General features: G+C 41.4%; 1 protein-coding gene across 1 annotated transcript in view; it reads right to left on the bottom strand.

The window, feature by feature from the left end:
* Positions 1 to 1673: 1673 nt before the first annotated feature.
* Positions 1674 to 19395, bottom strand: part of LOC149948366 (transient receptor potential cation channel subfamily V member 5-like) — a 58125-nt gene continuing 40403 nt past the window's right edge. Inside the window, exons 13-16 of the mRNA XM_090171063.1 lie at positions 7813 to 7970; positions 7630 to 7746; positions 6087 to 6212; positions 1674 to 1836 (exon numbers count right to left, since the gene is read on the bottom strand). Of these exons, the coding sequence (XP_090027189.1) occupies positions 1696 to 1836; positions 6087 to 6212; positions 7630 to 7746; positions 7813 to 7970 (542 nt within the window). The 3' untranslated portion in view covers positions 1674 to 1695. The remainder of the gene's footprint in view (positions 1837 to 6086; positions 6213 to 7629; positions 7747 to 7812; positions 7971 to 19395) is intronic.

Here is a 19395-nt window from a genome sequence, read left to right as displayed (position 1 = left end):
GACATAATTACCGAAAGTGTGCTAGCTCGTATACTTTCCAATGCTAAAGATTTAGAGATGAACAAGCGCAAAACCAAGCAGCAGGGACTTTAAATACTGTTTAAGTTTACTTTTTTACGCTGGTTACCTCGATTAGTTTACAAAGTCCTTTTTTACCTATCACACGAACCCAACCCTTAATGATCGCATTTCCCCGCTGCTTGGTTTTGCGCTTGTTGCAGCCTACTTCCAGGGGCTAGTAGGCCACCCTTTGAAACTCTCTATCCCTCTTTTCACGCATCGTAGGAAAATAGGGAAAAAGCAGGCATACTTCTCAACTCACCCCCTACAACTCCTTCAAATTTTTGCACAATCTTTTGAAACACCCTGTAGAAAATGAAAACTCCTTTAATTTGATTGTTCCATTGGCTTTAATTTTTTAACAGATTAAAAACAAACTAATACAATTTTTTCGTACATTTTACTTTAAAGTAGCAAATACACGTTGCCCAAGGGAAATATGTACTTTGTACTATTAGATTTTTACTTTAACCAGCACTTTAGCGGGGTAATTTCCGAAATAGTAAACTCCATGGGGCTACGTCAAAATTCTAAAAATTGTGTTTGAGATAATTATCAAGATATCTTCCAATCGATAGTTCAAATATAATTTTTTTCTCTGAAAAATTTTAGGATTCTGACGCAAGCACGAATATTAATAATTTAGATAAATTTCTTAAATAAATTATGTAATTAGGGAAAGTATCAAACAACAGAAACTCGTGTCTGAAAAGAAGGATTTAACACGCAACATCCTAGTTCAGGTAAGGATTGCTACGTAAGAATATTTCCCCGGTGTATTTTGTTGACGTGATACGCGTTTTAGTTGATAATGGAAGATCAAAGTCGCGATTTCGGAAGAACTACTTGGAATGATTGTAGACCATTGGACCGAAATCCCATTCGTCCGAATGTACCATTCAACCGAATTCCAATCGACCAAAAACCGCGTTTTGCTCGGTTTTCATTCAATATACCGTTAGTGATACATATTTATATATCGTAGGTTACGTGACGATAGTATATCTAATTTGGACTAAACTATGTCTTAAATATTTATTATTTCGTACCGACGTGTATTTTTAGACCTTTTTCCCTTGAAATTTGATATTTTCCGGGTTTAATTTTGGAAAATAACCTTGATAAGACCCGACGTGAAATAGTTGCCTACCATATCCAACCTAACCTAACCTAACCTAACGTAACCCAACCCAACCTGAACTAACCTAACCTAACCTAACCCAACCCAACCTAACCTAACCTAACCCAACCGGAACTAAATTTAAATTTCCCATTCAACTGAATCCCGCCATGTTGGGCTATAAACGAAAATACTTTTCGGTTCAATGGGATTCGGTCCAATAGTATACAACCCTTGGAATACCTCGCGATCAATCGTACTAATGACGAATTCAAATTAATATACTGTGACCTCTAAGCCGGGTCTCCGTCCCAGAAATCTTTTGGGGAAACATCGAGGAAGGCGCGTTTCTTCGTCGGAGAGATTTCACTGGGACAGAGAAGTTTCAACGCGTAGCTCGACTTCAAGTTACACCGGGACTGCTCTAGATTCTAGTAGAACCGCTCGTATCTGCGCCAATATTAAAACCGTTTCGTTTTAAAACCGAAAATACGAGCTATGGCATCGTTACGTTGTTACAAGCTCGTAGAACTGATGGTTTTCTGTGGCGTACTGGGAGGCGAAAGGATGTTAGAACCGGCCTGTTGTCGACGTCTATTCTCCAGATGCGTTGTTTTCAGTTCGTCTAGAATTCTCAGCTCTTCTTTCTCGTATTCCTAGACGGGATAAAAATCAAATTTAAAGGGGAATGGTCAAGCTTTAACCAGTTAGATAGCCCTATAGTAAATTAAAAACTAAAATGTACGGCGAAAACCGCATCAAAAAATATTGAGTGGTTAATTTTTAATAAAATAAAGAAATTTCTGGAAATCGAAAAGTGCGCGTCCGCCGCGACACCTGGTGAGAAGTCGGTGAGACAGAAAAACAACGTAAAATTGCGCGCTGCTGAAGACGCAAAAAAATTGTTTTGCAAGCGCGGCGCGTTCCAGTTATAAGACACTTAAGCCTAAATTGCGCGATTTTAAAAGTTAGGATAGTTCGCAAATCGCTCATACGGGGTTAGGGGCGCTGGCGGCAGCCCCTAAGATGGCGGCGAAAATTCAAACCCAAACACCTGACGTTATTTTTCGTTTCAACTTTTTGGGCCAAAAGCTATTTTTCAAGACAAAGAAAGGTACGTGTTAGTATATTGAACGTCTTGTTAATCTTTTGATACGGAAATAAGGCCGTATTTGGAAAAGCTTGTCCGTTCCCCTTTAAACCAAAATTAATCTCCAAAATAGTCAGGCCTAGGCTGGTTCACACGGGTTTTCTCCAATTTTCTAGTTTTACTGCCTTTTCCCATTGTTCTGGCGCACAGGAAAACGACTATCTGTCCTACGTTTCAGAAACGCATTTTCTCCAAAAATGGCATTTCGAGATAAATCGATTTTTGTAATTCTTATGAAAAATAACAATACTACAGTATTTAGGTAACTGAAAACTAGTTGTTAGGAGTTTCTTTTAGTCCGCAATCTAAATATGACAACGACTGTCGCCAAAATTAAGTAAATCTCAGAATAATTTGACATAATGCGTTTTGTACGTTTATATTTGGCTAAAACCCTGGGCAGAAACGCACTCTGTGGTATAATAATACTGAGTAACGGCCATTTAAGCTGTGTTCACACTAAACACTTTGGAACCGTTTTTAAACGGTTTCGGAGGATAAAATTGAACATTTTCGGTGTCAACTGTATTAATAGCCATACGATAAATACATTCGATATAAAAATTTTACAATTCGATCTTTTGAAACCGTTTTAAAAGGGTTCCAAAGTGTCTAGTGTGAACGCAGCTAGTGACTGGTTACCCTGGGAATGCAGCTGAAGAAATTATACGAAATGAAGACTCTTATTGGTTAATAACGACATAATGCGTTTCTGCAAATTTCCGACTGTCGTTAATGCGTTTCTGCGGAGTATTTTCGAACCTTTTCGATTTTAATGCGTTTTTGCATTTTCACATCTCGATAACTAGACCAGATAGAAAAAACGGAAAATTTAAATACAGCACCCTAAAATTAGTATTAGGTGCATTCAAACTCAAAAAGTCCAAAATGGCCGTAATGTGTTTCTGAAACGTAGGGCAGCTGTGTACACGGACAAAATTTGACGGATTTTGCCGCCAAGAGCGCTGCCGGCAAACGAGAAAACGGAGAAAAAAATTTTGATATATCTCTACTTTAATTTCCCGGTTTTTACCTCTCCGAGGGGACAAATTCCCCTAGGAGGGGTTATACAACCACCGTGTCTGTCTGTGGGTCTGCGAACGCGTTCGCATTTTGGTTTGGATGGTGTTTTTTCGCTCACCGTCGTGACGGTTTGGTGTATTACGTTTTTGTAATGTTTATGCGTAGGTTGTGAGTGTTGAATTTGTTGTGTTTGTGTTCTGATGGTTGTGCATGTTGAGTCTGTTGTGTTTATATGGGCGTTTTCTCTCCAACATCTTCTTAATGACTTTGGGACGGACCGAGTGCTGAGTGTAATGCTACCTCTCAACGTCCAATGGCAGGGTTTCCACCAGTTGTACACGGTATTCGTCTTAGTATCAATTTGCGATCGCATCGGGCGGGATTTGAACCCGAGACCTCCTGCTTGACAGGCGGACGTTCTACCACAGAACCACCGACACTTGTTACGCCTTATTGAAAATTAGACCTTCAGCTTTATCGGAAGCGTATTTAATAGAGTACGAAATTTTGGTTTAATTGAAATAGAATTGAAATTGAAATTATTGCATCGAAGAAATTCTAATTTAGCGTTTCTCTATTGATTAAAAACAAATGCGCCACCCAGGTTTCGAACCCAGACCATTCGGCTTGGCAGTCGAGCGCTCTACCACAGAACCACCGATAGCTGCTTAGGTTCACTGAAATTAAGACACGCATCGTAAGCATAATAGGTAATAAAGTCTTTTTTTATTAATGCATTTATGAAGGCCTAATCTGGTTTTTTTACGAATTAAATTTTAAAGGTTAAATCTTGTTTTAGCGCAGTCAGCCGAGATAAGAGGGTTAAAGGGTAGACCCTTTGGGTGGTCCACTTTGTTAGTTTTTTGTTATTTATTTACGGGTATTATTAACGACCTATATATAGTTGTGTTAATTCAAAGACGATAATTTAACGTTTATTGCTTTAAGAGCTGGCGGTTAGTCAAGTGGTTCTCTGTGCTTTGTTGATGGTAAGGTTTTTGCTTCTTGTAAATATATTTGGTGTGGATATTTGGATATCTACGATTTCTAACGCAGTCAATGATTTCCTGGGTGTGCGAGTCATTATATGATATTGGAAATTGGACGGCATTGGTCTTTTTCATGCGGTATGTGTCACAACGTCAACTGGAAGTCTACGAGTGTTGAAATAAAATGAGCGTTAAAGATGCGGCAAGTATTTCGTAAGCGATAAAAATACAATTACCATCTGTAGATATTTCTTTCATTAAAATTTGCTTAGTATTATATTCAACTGATAAATATGTACTGTAAAAAGGGTAAATTAAATTGTGCATTGTTTTAGTAAGTCTAACTCGCTGTTGTAACCACTTAATTTATAATATTCTGAATAAATTAAACTCGATTGTTTCGTCTCAATTATTTAAATTAAAATTAAAATTTTATACCGGGCAGGGTTTGAACCGAGAATACGTTTTTCGTAAATAACTCTGAATTGCGGAGATATCTTTGGGGGTCGTGTCGAGAAATTAATACCACTAGGGACCATTCTTCCGAGGAGAGGTATATTTTGGCTTGCCAACTTGTTTTAAGTACTTTGAGCTCGAACAATTAGCGAGTGTTACACTGCCACGTGATATAAGGAGCGAATTTGAAAATCTTTGAAAGTAGGCTTACGAATTTTTGCGTCTATCACGTGACGGCATAACGCTCGCTGATTGGTCGAACCCAACGCGCCTCAAAAAAGTCATCCGCTTTCTCGTGTACCGACCGCGCTGTCGGTGGTAAAATCCGACAAATTTTGTCCGTGTTCACAGTCGATTTCCTGCGCTCCAGAGCAAAGGGAAAAGGGAGTAACACTAGAAACCCTGAAAACACTGCCCGTGTGAACCAGCCTTAACATCCACTACAAATTATTTTTACGTAACAAGCGGCAACAGTAAAACAGTTAAGCCTGTTAGCATACAAATGTGAAACTAGGTGATCCACCATAAATGTGTAGCTTTATACACCCTTTAAGAATGATTTAAAAGGGTAAATTCAGTTGCTCTAATTAATTACGAGAGTTTGATTTTCTTAAATCGTATGTAAGCATACAGTATCACCCTCTTCAGTTGGATGAATGAATCACTGACGAACAAATTAATTATAGCCATCGTTTATTCAGTTGCTGACCTTTGTCGTATAATATTCCGACACTGATTCTATAAACGTAATCCATTGAGCACCTGGTGCCATCTAATGAGACCGACCGTAACGAAATTTAATCTAAATGGCACAAAGATAAAAAAAAAATATATTCTGATCTAGCTGTAAATTTAGTGATAACTATGAAAATTATCTGTCGCCCAATGGGGGTTTTAACCTTAGAACGTCATAAGGGTAACAGTAGTGTGGTCAGACCGAATTGGCACCGAATTGAATAATTAAAATTTTTTTTATTATTTTAAAAAGTAATATAATAAGCATTCTAGTACTATTTTACATATTAAAACACCCTTGCTTCAGTAATAATGGTTTTTGTCTGCTTAGCAACGCCTCTAGAATGAACCAAGTTTATTAATCTCAAGAACCATGGAAGAAAGGAAAAAGTTTCCAATCAAATTGTCAAAAACAGTTGCCGCCTACATTGTTAGTAGGTTTGTAATCAGTACAAGATGTTACGCTGGCTAAAAACTATTCTCTGGAAACTAGTTTGCAAAATTTATCACAGCCGAGGAAAAACCATACTTTACGAATAAATCAAACGCTCACATCGTGTTGTTGTCGAACGACTAAGGCTCTACGTCCGTCAGCCATTGGTTGTGAATACCTCATCAGCTGTTTGAGGCATTCTTTGGGTGGTACGCCTCTCTCCACGACTAGAACTATACGAGCCCACTATTTCAAAAATCATAAATTGTACTTTTAGCTACGGAAATATTTTCGTGGAATAAAACCGTAAGTTTATGATTACGTTTCACCAACATAAGTGTATTAGTTCCTTAAACTACATGCGCTAAATATTTGCCGATAGTCATTTCTAGAATGACCAAAAATTGTTGGTGGACTTCAGACTTAGTCATTAAGTCTAATTCGTGCTCTTTGCTTCGTCTTCATAGTTAGTGCGTGCCAGAAGTCGTGCCGATACGTAGGACCGGCGACTGATAATTTTTTTATGTTGTATTATTTTAACGCTAGAGGCGCTCAGAGTTTTGGGGGGTGACGTCACAATTATTATTTTTATTTCGACTAACTGGCACTCTTAGAAACAAAATCGTAGAGTTATGGAATGGGTTATTGAATTAAACGGAAAAGGGTCGTCGCATTTATCATCGCACTATTTTTGGGCTATTTTCTGTTATGCAAATTTGCTATTATAAATTATTTGAACCACGGTTGGCTGATTAAATTAAAAAATTATTGATTTAAATCACACATTGTATTTCAATGGAGGAATAAATAATGGCGAAAAATTGGTTCTTATAAATTGAAATACATCTGAGCAAACTAAAATATTAAATACCAATTAATTATAGCAGAAAAAAATCCATTAATTGTATAAAAACAAGAAATTCAATAAAATTTAAAAAATCCATTAATATGATTTTTATGAAAAAAATAAAAAAGTGCCAACCTTGATTTGAACTAGAGTTGTAAGTCAGAAAATTTTCCGTATTTTTCCGAAAAAAATAAAAAAAGTTTCCATTCCATGATTAGTTTATTATTGATTGCAAATTTAAATGAAACAGCATTTGTGCCTCATTTTTTCGAATATAAAAGTAAAACTAAACCTCTAGACTAGTTTAAACTTATTAACAATGTAACACTATTAATGATTTGTAGTATGTTTACTCTTATTAGACATTTTATAACTTTAAAAAAATGAAAACATTAAAAACCCTTAAAAATTAATTTGTTTCAATTTTTATTTTCAGATTTGCGGAAACTTTTTCCGCGAATTTTATTTTTCCGGAAAATTAACAACTCTAATTTGAACTAACTGGCACCTATAGGAGCAACAAACACAAGGAGAACGCAGCTAGCCTTTAAACACGCTAACGCAGTGTTGCGTACAAATTTCATTGGACGAGCCTTTACGCTGAACGTTTTACGGAAAGGGGGAAGACAATTTCCGAATTTTCCTTTTCCGACGGCAGCAGACGTTAAAGCGTCTAACCAATGAAAAATGTACGCGAGAAAATGCACGACTTTTGACGGGCTGCGTTCTCCTTCTGTCGGGTGCTGTGTTTGTTCCTCCTAGTTGGCACACTTATGAAACGTATTTACTGACTTAAAATTGAAAACGTTCGCTTACTTGTCTGAGCCATTCGTTCTTTCTGGCTGCGATGTCCTGGTAGGTTTTGCCCATCATGGCGATCAGCATATTGATCAGTAGAATTCCGACCAGAGCCATATACATTATAAACATCGTCTGCGTGTTCAGAAATACTTATGAACGCAAAGTTGAGAGTTGAAGAATATATTTTGGTGGACAGACCTTGGCAACGTAAGGATGGTCCGTGTTTTCAAACTCTTCGTAAATATCCTGAAACTGCGTCAAAGACATGACGAAAAGGGCCATGATGCTTTCGAACGGCGTTCTGAAGAAGTTGTTGCACGGGTCTCCCTTGTACGATAAGAATATGACGTAATAGGCTAAAAGATAATACCTTCAACTCTCACATTTTCCGCACACATGATTGTAGACCATTGTACCGAAATCCCATTCGTCCGAATGTACCATTCAACCGAAGTCCAATAGACCGAAAACCACGTTTTGCGCGGTTTTTATTCAATATACAGTAGTGGTACATTTTTACTTACCGTAGGGTACGTGACGATAGTATATTTATTTTGGACTAAACTATGTCTTAAATATTTATTATTTCGTACCGTTGGGAAGTAAAAAAAGTAACCTGGAACAACCTTAAGATTAACCTAACCTTAACCTAACCTGATAGCCTAAATAAATATATTTCGGTCTATTAGGAAAACCCATAGCATTATTTTCCATTAAATCGAATCCCATTCGACCGAATACCATTAAACTAAAAAGCCTGACATATGTCCTGCATTTATATTCATAGCTTAGAACAAATTATGAATACTAAAATCGCGAACCCTACTATACATCAAAATCTACAAATAAAAACACGAAGCAGATTTAAAATTCCGAATCAACCGAATCCCCACCATATTGGGCTATAAACGAAAATACTTTTCGTTGCAATGGGATTCGGTTCAATGGTATACAACCGCACACATTCTTAGTTTGCTCTAGCCAGGATATTTTACGGAGAGGTTAGCGTACGGGCCTATCACTGCTGTTTGACGAAGAGTAGTCTGCTCTTGATGTGGAAATCTCACTATGTCTCGCAACGCCATCTAACGATCGCTAGTAGAATTAATATTATTTTTTCGCGAAATTTGAAGTAGATTCAATAAAAGCCGTACACTAGTTACGATGTAACTACCATCTATTGAATCGCAACCTTTTCTTATATTATACTAGCTTTAATACCCGTCTTCGCCCGGCGTCTTTTTGATTTGTACGTAATAAAAGTACGGCACCATTACTAAACCTTCTTCAGAAAACTTCGTACTTTTATTTCCTTCTGACGATTCTTCCTAATAACGTTTGGGAGAGCTAACTTTGAGTTTGTTCTTTAATTAGCCGACTGCAAATCTAACTAAGATTTAAAAACCCAGCGAAACCCGCTAACTTTCAATACGCGAAAGAATACGGGTGAAAAGCAAAACTCGCTAACTTTCCATACGCGGTTTTCCCCGCTAACGTTGCTAACTTTAGAGCCTTTATCATTGTTGGCCGGGGGCTAATACGCGAAAGAATACCGAAATATAACACGGTACGCGAAAAGCAAAAATCGCTAACCTTCCATACGCGGTTTTCCCCGCTAACTTTGCTAACTTTAGAGCCTTTATCATTGTTGGCCGGGGGCTAATACGCGAAAGAATACCGAAATATAACACGGTACGCGAAAAGCAAAAATCGCTAACCTTCCATACGCGGTTTTCCCCGCTAACTTTGCTAATTTTGGAGCCTTTATCATTGTTGGCCGGGGGCTAATACGCGAAAGAATACCGAAATATAACACGGTACGCGAAAAGCAAAAATCGCTAACCTTCCATACGCGGTTTTCCCCGCTAACTTTGCTAATTTTGGAGCCTTTATCATTGTTGGCCGGGGGCTAATACGCGAAAGAATACCGAAATATAACACGGTACGCGAAAAGCAAAAATCGCTAACCTTCCATACGCGGTTTTCCCCGCTAACTTTGCTAATTTTGGAGCCTTTATCATTGTTGGCCGGGGGCTAATACGCGAAAGAATACCGAAATATAACACGGTACGCGAAAAGCAAAAATCGCTAACCTTCCATACGCGGTTTTCCCCGCTAACTTTGCTAACTTTAGAGCCTTTATCATTGTTGGCCGGGGGCTAATACGCGAAAGAATACCGAAATATAACACGGTACGCGAAAAGCAAAAATCGCTAACCTTCCATACGCGGTTTTCCCCGCTAACTTTGCTAATTTTGGAGCCTTTATCATTGTTGGCCGGGGGCTAATACGCGAAAGAATACCGAAATATAACACGGTACGCGAAAAGCAAAAATCGCTAACCTTCCATACGCGGTTTTCCCCGCTAACTTTGCTAATTTTGGAGCCTTTATCATTGTTGGCCGGGGGCTAATACGCGAAAGAATACCGAAATATAACACGGTACGCGAAAAGCAAAAATCGCTAACCTTCCATACGCGGTTTTCCCCGCTAACTTTGCTAACTTTAGAGCCTTTATCATTGTTGGCCGGGGGCTAATACGCGAAAGAATACCGAAATATAACACGGTACGCGAAAAGCAAAAATCGCTAACCTTCCATACGCGGTTTTCCCCGCTAACTTTGCTAACTTTAGAGCCTTTATCATTGTTGGCCGGGGGCTAATACGCGAAAGAATACCGAAATATAACACGGTACGCGAAAAGCAAAAATCGCTAACCTTCCATACGCGGTTTTCCCCGCTAACTTTGCTAACTTTAGAGCCTTTATCATTGTTGGCCGGGGGCTAATACGCGAAAGAATACCGAAATATAACACGGTACGCGAAAAGCAAAAATCGCTAACCTTCCATACGCGGTTTTCCCCGCTAACTTTAGAGCCTCAATAATTGTTGGCCGGGGGCTAATACGCGAAAGAATACCGAAATATAACACGGTACGCGAAAAGCAAAAATCGCTAACCTTCCATACGCGGTTTTCCCCGCTAACTTTGCTAACTTTAGAGCCTTTATCATTGTTGGCCGGGGGCTAATACGCGAAAGAATACCGAAATATAATACGGTACGCGAAAAGCAAAAATCGCTAACCTTCCATACGCGGTTTTCCCCGCTAACTTTGCTAACTTTAGAGCCTTTATCATTGTTGGCCGGGGGCTAATACGCGAAAGAATACCGAAATATAATACGGTACGCGAAAAGCAAAAATCGCTAACCTTCCATACGCGGTTTTCCCCGCTAACTTTAGAGCCTCAATAATTGTTGGCCGGGGGCTAATACGCGAAAGAATACCGAAATATAACACGGTACGCGAAAAGCAAAAATCGCTAACCTTCCATACGCGGTTTTCCCCGCTAAATTAAGAGCCTCAATAATTGTTGGCCGGGGGCTAATACGCGAAAGAATACCGAAATATAACACGGTACGCGAAAAGCAAAAATCGCTAACCTTCCATACGCGGTTTTCCCCGCTAACTTTAGAGCCTCAATAATTGTTGGCCGGGGGCTAATACGCGAAAGAATACCGAAATATAACACGGTACGCGAAAAGCAAAAATCGCTAACCTTCCATACGCGGTTTTCCCCGCTAAATTAAGAGCCCCAATAATTGTTGGCCGGGGGCTAATACGCGAAAGAATACCGAAATATAACACGGTACGCGAAAAGCAAAAATCGCTAACCTTCCATACGCGGTTTTCCCCGCTAACTTTGCTAACTTTAGAGCCTTTATCATTGTTGGCCGGGGGCTAATACGCGAAAGAATACCGAAATATAATACGGTACGCGAAAAGCAAAAATCGCTAACCTTCCATACGCGGTTTTCCCCGCTAACTTTAGAGCCTCAATAATTGTTGGCCGGGGGCTAATACGCGAAAGAATACCGAAATATAACACGGTACGCGAAAAGCAAAAATCGCTAACCTTCCATACGCGGTTTTCCCCGCTAACTTTGCTAACTTTAGAGCCTTTATCATTGTTGGCCGGGGGCTAATACGCGAAAGAATACCGAAATATAACACGGTACGCGAAAAGCAAAAATCGCTAACCTTCCATACGCGGTTTTCCCCGCTAACTTTGCTAACTTTAGAGCCTTTATCATTGTTGGCCGGGGGCTAATACGCGAAAGAATACCGAAATATAACACGGTACGCGAAAAGCAAAAATCGCTAACCTTCCATACGCGGTTTTCCCCGCTAACTTTGCTAACTTTAGAGCCTTTATCATTGTTGGCCGGGGGCTAATACGCGAAAGAATACCGAAATATAACACGGTACGCGAAAAGCAAAAATCGCTAACCTTCCATACGCGGTTTTCCCCGCTAACTTTGCTAACTTTAGAGCCTTTATCATTGTTGGCCGGGGGCTAATACGCGAAAGAATACCGAAATATAACACGGTACGCGAAAAGCAAAACTCGCTAACCTTCCATACGCGGTTTTCCCCGCTAACTTTGCTAACTTTAGAGCCTCAATAATTGTTGGCCGGGGGCTAATACGCGAAAGAATACCGAAATATAATACGGTACGCGAAAAGCAAAACTCGCTAACCTTCCATACGCGGTTTTCCCCGCTAACTTTAGAGCCTCAATAATTGTTGGCCGGGGGCTAATACGCGAAAGAATACCGAAATATAACACGGTACGCGAAAAGCAAAAATCGCTAACCTTCCATACGCGGTTTTCCCCGCTAACTTTGCTAACTTTAGAGCCTTTATCATTGTTGGCCGGGGGCTAATACGCGAAAGAATACCGAAATATAACACGGTACGCGAAAAGCAAAAATCGCTAACCTTCCATACGCGGTTTTCCCCGCTAACTTTGCTAACTTTAGAGCCTCAATAATTGTTGGCCGGGGGCTAATACGCGAAAGAATACCGAAATATAATACGGTACGCGAAAAGCAAAACTCGCTAACCTTCCATACGCGGTTTTCCCCGCTAACTTTAGAGCCTCAATAATTGTTGGCCGGGGGCTAATACGCGAAAGAATACCGAAATATAACACGGTACGCGAAAAGCAAAAATCGCTAACCTTCCATACGCGGTTTTCCCCGCTAACTTTGCTAACTTTAGAGCCTTTATCATTGTTGGCCGGGGGCTAATACGCGAAAGAATACCGAAATATAACACGGTACGCGAAAAGCAAAAATCGCTAACCTTCCATACGCGGTTTTCCCCGCTAACTTTGCTAACTTTAGAGCCTTTATCATTGTTGGCCGGGGGCTAATACGCGAAAGAATACCGAAATATAACACGGTACGCGAAAAGCAAAAATCGCTAACCTTCCATACGCGGTTTTCCCCGCTAACTTTGCTAACTTTAGAGCCTTTATCATTGTTGGCCGGGGGCTAATACGCGAAAGAATACCGAAATATAACACGGTACGCGAAAAGCAAAAATCGCTAACCTTCCATACGCGGTTTTCCCCGCTAACTTTAGAGCCTCAATAATTGTTGGCCGGGGGCTAATACGCGAAAGAATACCGAAATATAACACGGTACGCGAAAAGCAAAAATCGCTAACCTTCCATACGCGGTTTTCCCCGCTAACTTTGCTAACTTTAGAGCCTTTATCATTGTTGGCCGGGGGCTAATACGCGAAAGAATACCGAAATATAATACGGTACGCGAAAAGCAAAAATCGCTAACCTTCCATACGCGGTTTTCCCCGCTAACTTTGCTAACTTTAGAGCCTTTATCATTGTTGGCCGGGGGCTAATACGCGAAAGAATACCGAAATATAATACGGTACGCGAAAAGCAAAAATCGCTAACCTTCCATACGCGGTTTTCCCCGATAACTTTAGAGCCTCAATAATTGTTGGCCGGGGGCTAATACGCGAAAGAATACCGAAATATAACACGGTACGCGAAAAGCAAAAATCGCTAACCTTCCATACGCGGTTTTCCCCGCTAAATTAAGAGCCTCAATAATTGTTGGCCGGGGGCTAATACGCGAAAGAATACCGAAATATAACACGGTACGCGAAAAGCAAAAATCGCTAACCTTCCATACGCGGTTTTCCCCGCTAACTTTAGACGCTCAATAATTGTTGGCCGGGGGCTAATACGCGAAAGAATACCGAAATATAACACGGTACGCGAAAAGCAAAAATCGCTAACCTTCCATACGCGGTTTTCCCCGCTAAATTAAGAGCCTCAATAATTGTTGGCCGGGGGCTAATACGCGAAAGAATACCGAAATATAACACGGTACGCGAAAAGCAAAAATCGCTAACCTTCCATACGCGGTTTTCCCCGCTAACTTTGCTAACTTTAGAGCCTTTATCATTGTTGGCCGGGGGCTAATACGCGAAAGAATACCGAAATATAATACGGTACGCGAAAAGCAAAAATCGCTAACCTTCCATACGCGGTTTTCCCCGCTAACTTTAGAGCCTCAATAATTGTTGGCCGGGGGCTAATACGCGAAAGAATACCGAAATATAACACGGTACGCGAAAAGCAAAAATCGCTAACCTTCCATACGCGGTTTTCCCCGCTAACTTTGCTAACTTTAGAGCCTTTATCATTGTTGGCCGGGGGCTAATACGCGAAAGAATACCGAAATATAACACGGTACGCGAAAAGCAAAAATCGCTAACCTTCCATACGCGGTTTTCCCCGCTAACTTTGCTAACTTTAGAGCCTTTATCATTGTTGGCCGGGGGCTAATACGCGAAAGAATACCGAAATATAACACGGTACGCGAAAAGCAAAAATCGCTAACCTTCCATACGCGGTTTTCCCCGCTAACTTTGCTAACTTTAGAGCCTTTATCATTGTTGGCCGGGGGCTAATACGCGAAAGAATACCGAAATATAACACGGTACGCGAAAAGCAAAAATCGCTAACCTTCCATACGCGGTTTTCCCCGCTAACTTTGCTAACTTTAGAGCCTTTATCATTGTTGGCCGGGGGCTAATACGCGAAAGAATACCGAAATATAACACGGTACGCGAAAAGCAAAACTCGCTAACCTTCCATACGCGGTTTTCCCCGCTAACTTTGCTAACTTTAGAGCCTCAATAATTGTTGGCCGGGGGCTAATACGCGAAAGAATACCGAAATATAATACGGTACGCGAAAAGCAAAACTCGCTAACCTTCCATACGCGGTTTTCCCCGCTAACTTTAGAGCCTCAATAATTGTTGGCCGGGGGCTAATACGCGAAAGAATACCGAAATATAACACGGTACGCGAAAAGCAAAAATCGCTAACCTTCCATACGCGGTTTTCCCCGCTAACTTTGCTAACTTTAGAGCCTTTATCATTGTTGGCCGGGGGCTAATACGCGAAAGAATACCGAAATATAACACGGTACGCGAAAAGCAAAAATCGCTAACCTTCCATACGCGGTTTTCCCCGCTAACTTTGCTAACTTTAGAGCCTTTATCATTGTTGGCCGGGGGCTAATACGCGAAAGAATACCGAAATATAACACGGTACGCGAAAAGCAAAAATCGCTAACCTTCCATACGCGGTTTTCCCCGCTAACTTTGCTAACTTTAGAGCCTTTATCATTGTTGGCCGGGGGCTAATACGCGAAAGAATACCGAAATATAACACGGTACGCGAAAAGCAAAAATCGCTAACCTTCCATACGCGGTTTTCCCCGCTAACTTTGCTAACTTTAGAGCCTTTATCATTGTTGGCCGGGGGCTAATACGCGAAAGAATACCGAAATATAACACGGTACGCGAAAAGCAAAAATCGCTAACCTTCCATACGCGGTTTTCCCCGCTAACTTTGCTAACTTTAGAGCCTTTATCATTGTTGGCCGGGGGCTAATACGCGAAAGAATACCGAAATATAACACGGTACGCGAAAAGCAAAAATCGCTAACCTTCCATACGCGGTTTTCCCCGCTAACTTTGCTAACTTTAGAGCCTTTATCATTGTTGGCCGGGGGCTAATACGCGAAAGAATACCGAAATATAACACGGTACGCGAAAAGCAAAAATCGCTAACCTTCCATACGCGGTTTTCCCCGCTAACTTTGCTAACTTTAGAGCCTTTATCATTGTTGGCCGGGGGCTAATACGCGAAAGAATACCGAAATATAACACGGTACGCGAAAAGCAAAAATCGCTAACCTTCCATACGCGGTTTTCCCCGCTAACTTTGCTAACTTTAGAGCCTTTATCATTGTTGGCCGGGGGCTAATACGCGAAAGAATACCGAAATATAACACGGTACGCGAAAAGCAAAACTCGCTAACCTTCCATACGCGGTTTTCCCCGCTAACTTTGCTAACTTTAGAGCCTCAATAATTGTTGGCCGGGGGCTAATACGCGAAAGAATACCGAAATATAATACGGTACGCGAAAAGCAAAACTCGCTAACCTTCCATACGCGGTTTTCCCCGCTAACTTTAGAGCCTCAATAATTGTTGGCCGGGGGCTAATACGCGAAAGAATACCGAAATATAACACGGTACGCGAAAAGCAAAAATCGCTAACCTTCCATACGCGGTTTTCCCCGCTAACTTTGCTAACTTTAGAGCCTTTATCATTGTTGGCCGGGGGCTAATACGCGAAAGAATACCGAAATATAACACGGTACGCGAAAAGCAAAAATCGCTAACCTTCCATACGCGGTTTTCCCCGCTAACTTTGCTAACTTTAGAGCCTTTATCATTGTTGGCCGGGGGCTAATACGCGAAAGAATACCGAAATATAACACGGTACGCGAAAAGCAAAAATCGCTAACCTTCCATACGCGGTTTTCCCCGCTAACTTTGCTAACTTTAGAGCCTTTATCATTGTTGGCCGGGGGCTAATACGCGAAAGAATACCGAAATATAACACGGTACGCGAAAAGCAAAAATCGCTAACCTTCCATACGCGGTTTTCCCCGCTAACTTTGCTAACTTTAGAGCCTTTATCATTGTTGGCCGGGGGCTAATACGCGAAAGAATACCGAAATATAACACGGTACGCGAAAAGCAAAAATCGCTAACCTTCCATACGCGGTTTTCCCCGCTAACTTTGCTAACTTTAGAGCCTTTATCATTGTTGGCCGGGGGCTAATACGCGAAAGAATACCGAAATATAACACGGTACGCGAAAAGCAAAAATCGCTAACCTTCCATACGCGGTTTTCCCCGCTAACTTTGCTAACTTTAGAGCCTCAATAATTGTTGGCCGGGGGCTAATACGCGAAAGAATACCGAAATATAATACGGTACGCGAAAAGCAAAACTCGCTAACCTTCCATACGCGGTTTTCCCCGCTAACTTTAGAGCCTCAATAATTGTTGGCCGGGGGCTAATACGCGAAAGAATACCGAAATATAACACGGTACGCGAAAAGCAAAAATCGCTAACCTTCCATACGCGGTTTTCCCCGCTAACTTTGCTAACTTTAGAGCCTTTATCATTGTTGGCCGGGGGCTAATACGCGAAAGAATACCGAAATATAACACGGTACGCGAAAAGCAAAACTCGCTAACCTTCCATACGCGGTTTTCCCCGCTAACTTTGCTAACTTTAGAGCCTCAATAATTGTTGGCCGGGGGCTAATACGCGAAAGAATACCGAAATATAATACGGTACGCGAAAAGCAAAACTCGCTAACCTTCCATACGCGATTTTCCCCGCTAACTTTAGAGACTCAATAATTGTTGGCCGGGGGCTAATACGCGAAAGAATACCGAAATATAACACGGTACGCGAAAAGCAAAAATCGCTAACCTTCCATACGCGGTTTTCCCCGCTAACTTTGCTAACTTTAGAGCCTTTATCATTGTTGGCCGGGGGCTAATACGCGAAAGAATACCGAAATATAACACGGTACGCGAAAAGCAAAAATCGCTAACCTTCCATACGCGGTTTTCCCCGCTAACTTTGCTAACTTTAGAGCCTTTATCATTGTTGGCCGGGGGCTAATACGCGAAAGAATACCGAAATATAACACGGTACGCGAAAAGCAAAACTCGCTAACCTTCCATACGCGGTTTTCCCCGCTAACTTTGCTAACTTTAGAGCCTCAATAATTGTTGGCCGGGGGCTAATACGCGAAAGAATACCGAAATATAACACGGTACGCGAAAAGCAAAAATCGCTAACCTTCCATACGCGGTTTTCCCCGCTAACTTTGCTAACTTTAGAGCCTTTATCATTGTTGGCCGGGGGCTAATACGCGAAAGAATACCGAAATATAACACGGTACGCGAAAAGCAAAAATCGCTAACCTTCCATACGCGGTTTTCCCCGCTAACTTTGCTAACTTTAGAGCCTTTATCATTGTTGGCCGGGGGCTAATACGCGAAAGAATACCGAAATATAACACGGTACGCGAAAAGCAAAACTCGCTAACCTTCCATACGCGGTTTTCCCCGCTAACTTTGCTAACTTTAGAGCCTCAATAATTGTTGGCCGGGGGCTAATACGCGAAAGAATACCGAAATATAATACGGTACGCGAAAAGCAAAACTCGCTAACCTTCCATACGCGGTTTTCCCCGCTAACTTTAGAGCCTCAATAATTGTTGGCCGGGGGCTAATACGCGAAAGAATACCGAAATATAACACGGTACGCGAAAAGCAAAAATCGCTAACCTTCCATACGCGGTTTTCCCCGCTAACTTTGCTAACTTTAGAGCCTTTATCATTGTTGGCCGGGGGCTAATACGCGAAAGAATACCGAAATATAACACGGTACGCGAAAAGCAAAAATCGCTAACCTTCCATACGCGGTTTTCCCCGCTAACTTTGCTAACTTTAGAGCCTTTATCATTGTTGGCCGGGGGCTAATACGCGAAAGAATACCGAAATATAACACGGTACGCGAAAAGCAAAAATCGCTAACCTTCCATACGCGGTTTTCCCCGCTAACTTTGCTAACTTTAGAGCCTTTATCATTGTTGGCCGGGGGCTAATACGCGAAAGAATACCGAAATATAACACGGTACGCGAAAAGCAAAAATCGCTAACCTTCCATACGCGGTTTTCCCCGCTAACTTTGCTAACTTTAGAGCCTTTATCATTGTTGGCCGGGGGCTAATACGCGAAAGAATACCGAAATATAACACGGTACGCGAAAAGCAAAAATCGCTAACCTTCCATACGCGGTTTTCCCCGCTAACTTTGCTAACTTTAGTGCCTCAATAATTGTTGGCCGGGGGCTAATACGCGAAAGAATACCGAAATATAATACGGTACGCGAAAAGCAAAACTCGCTAACCTTCCATACGCGGTTTTCCCCGCTAACTTTAGAGCCTCAATAATTGTTGGCCGGGGGCTAATACGCGAAAGAATACCGAAATATAACACGGTACGCGAAAAAAAAAACTCGCTAACCTTCCATACGCGGTTTTCCCCGCTAACTTTGCTAACTTTAGAGCCTCAATAATTGTTGGCCGGGGGCTAATACGCGAAAGAATACCGAAATATAATACGGTACGCGAAAAGCAAAACTCGCTAACCTTCCATACGCGGTTTTCCCCGCTAACTTAAGAGCCTCAATAATTGTTGGCCGGGGGCTAATACGCGAAAGAATACCGAAATATAACACGGTACGCGAAAAGCAAAAATCGCTAACCTTCCATACGCGGTTTTCCCCGCTAACTTTGCTAACTTTAGAGCCTCAATAATTGTTGGCCGGGGGCTAATACGCGAAAGAATACCGAAATATAACACGGTACGCGAAAAGCAAAAATCGCTAACCTTCCATACGCGGTTTTCCCCGCTAACTTTGCTAACTTTAGAGCCTTTATCATTGTTGGCCGGGGGCTAATACGCGAAAGAATACCGAAATATAACACGGTACGCGAAAAGCAAAACTCGCTAACCT

The sequence above is a fragment of the Leiobunum rupestre genome, chromosome 4 (assembly GCF_980474605.1).
Source record: "Leiobunum rupestre chromosome 4, qqLeiRupe1.1.hap1, whole genome shotgun sequence".
Taxonomy (NCBI): domain Eukaryota; kingdom Metazoa; phylum Arthropoda; class Arachnida; order Opiliones; family Sclerosomatidae; genus Leiobunum; species Leiobunum rupestre.
The sequence above is the reverse complement of the archived record's forward strand: the minus strand, read 5'-3'. Positions and strand labels throughout refer to the sequence as shown.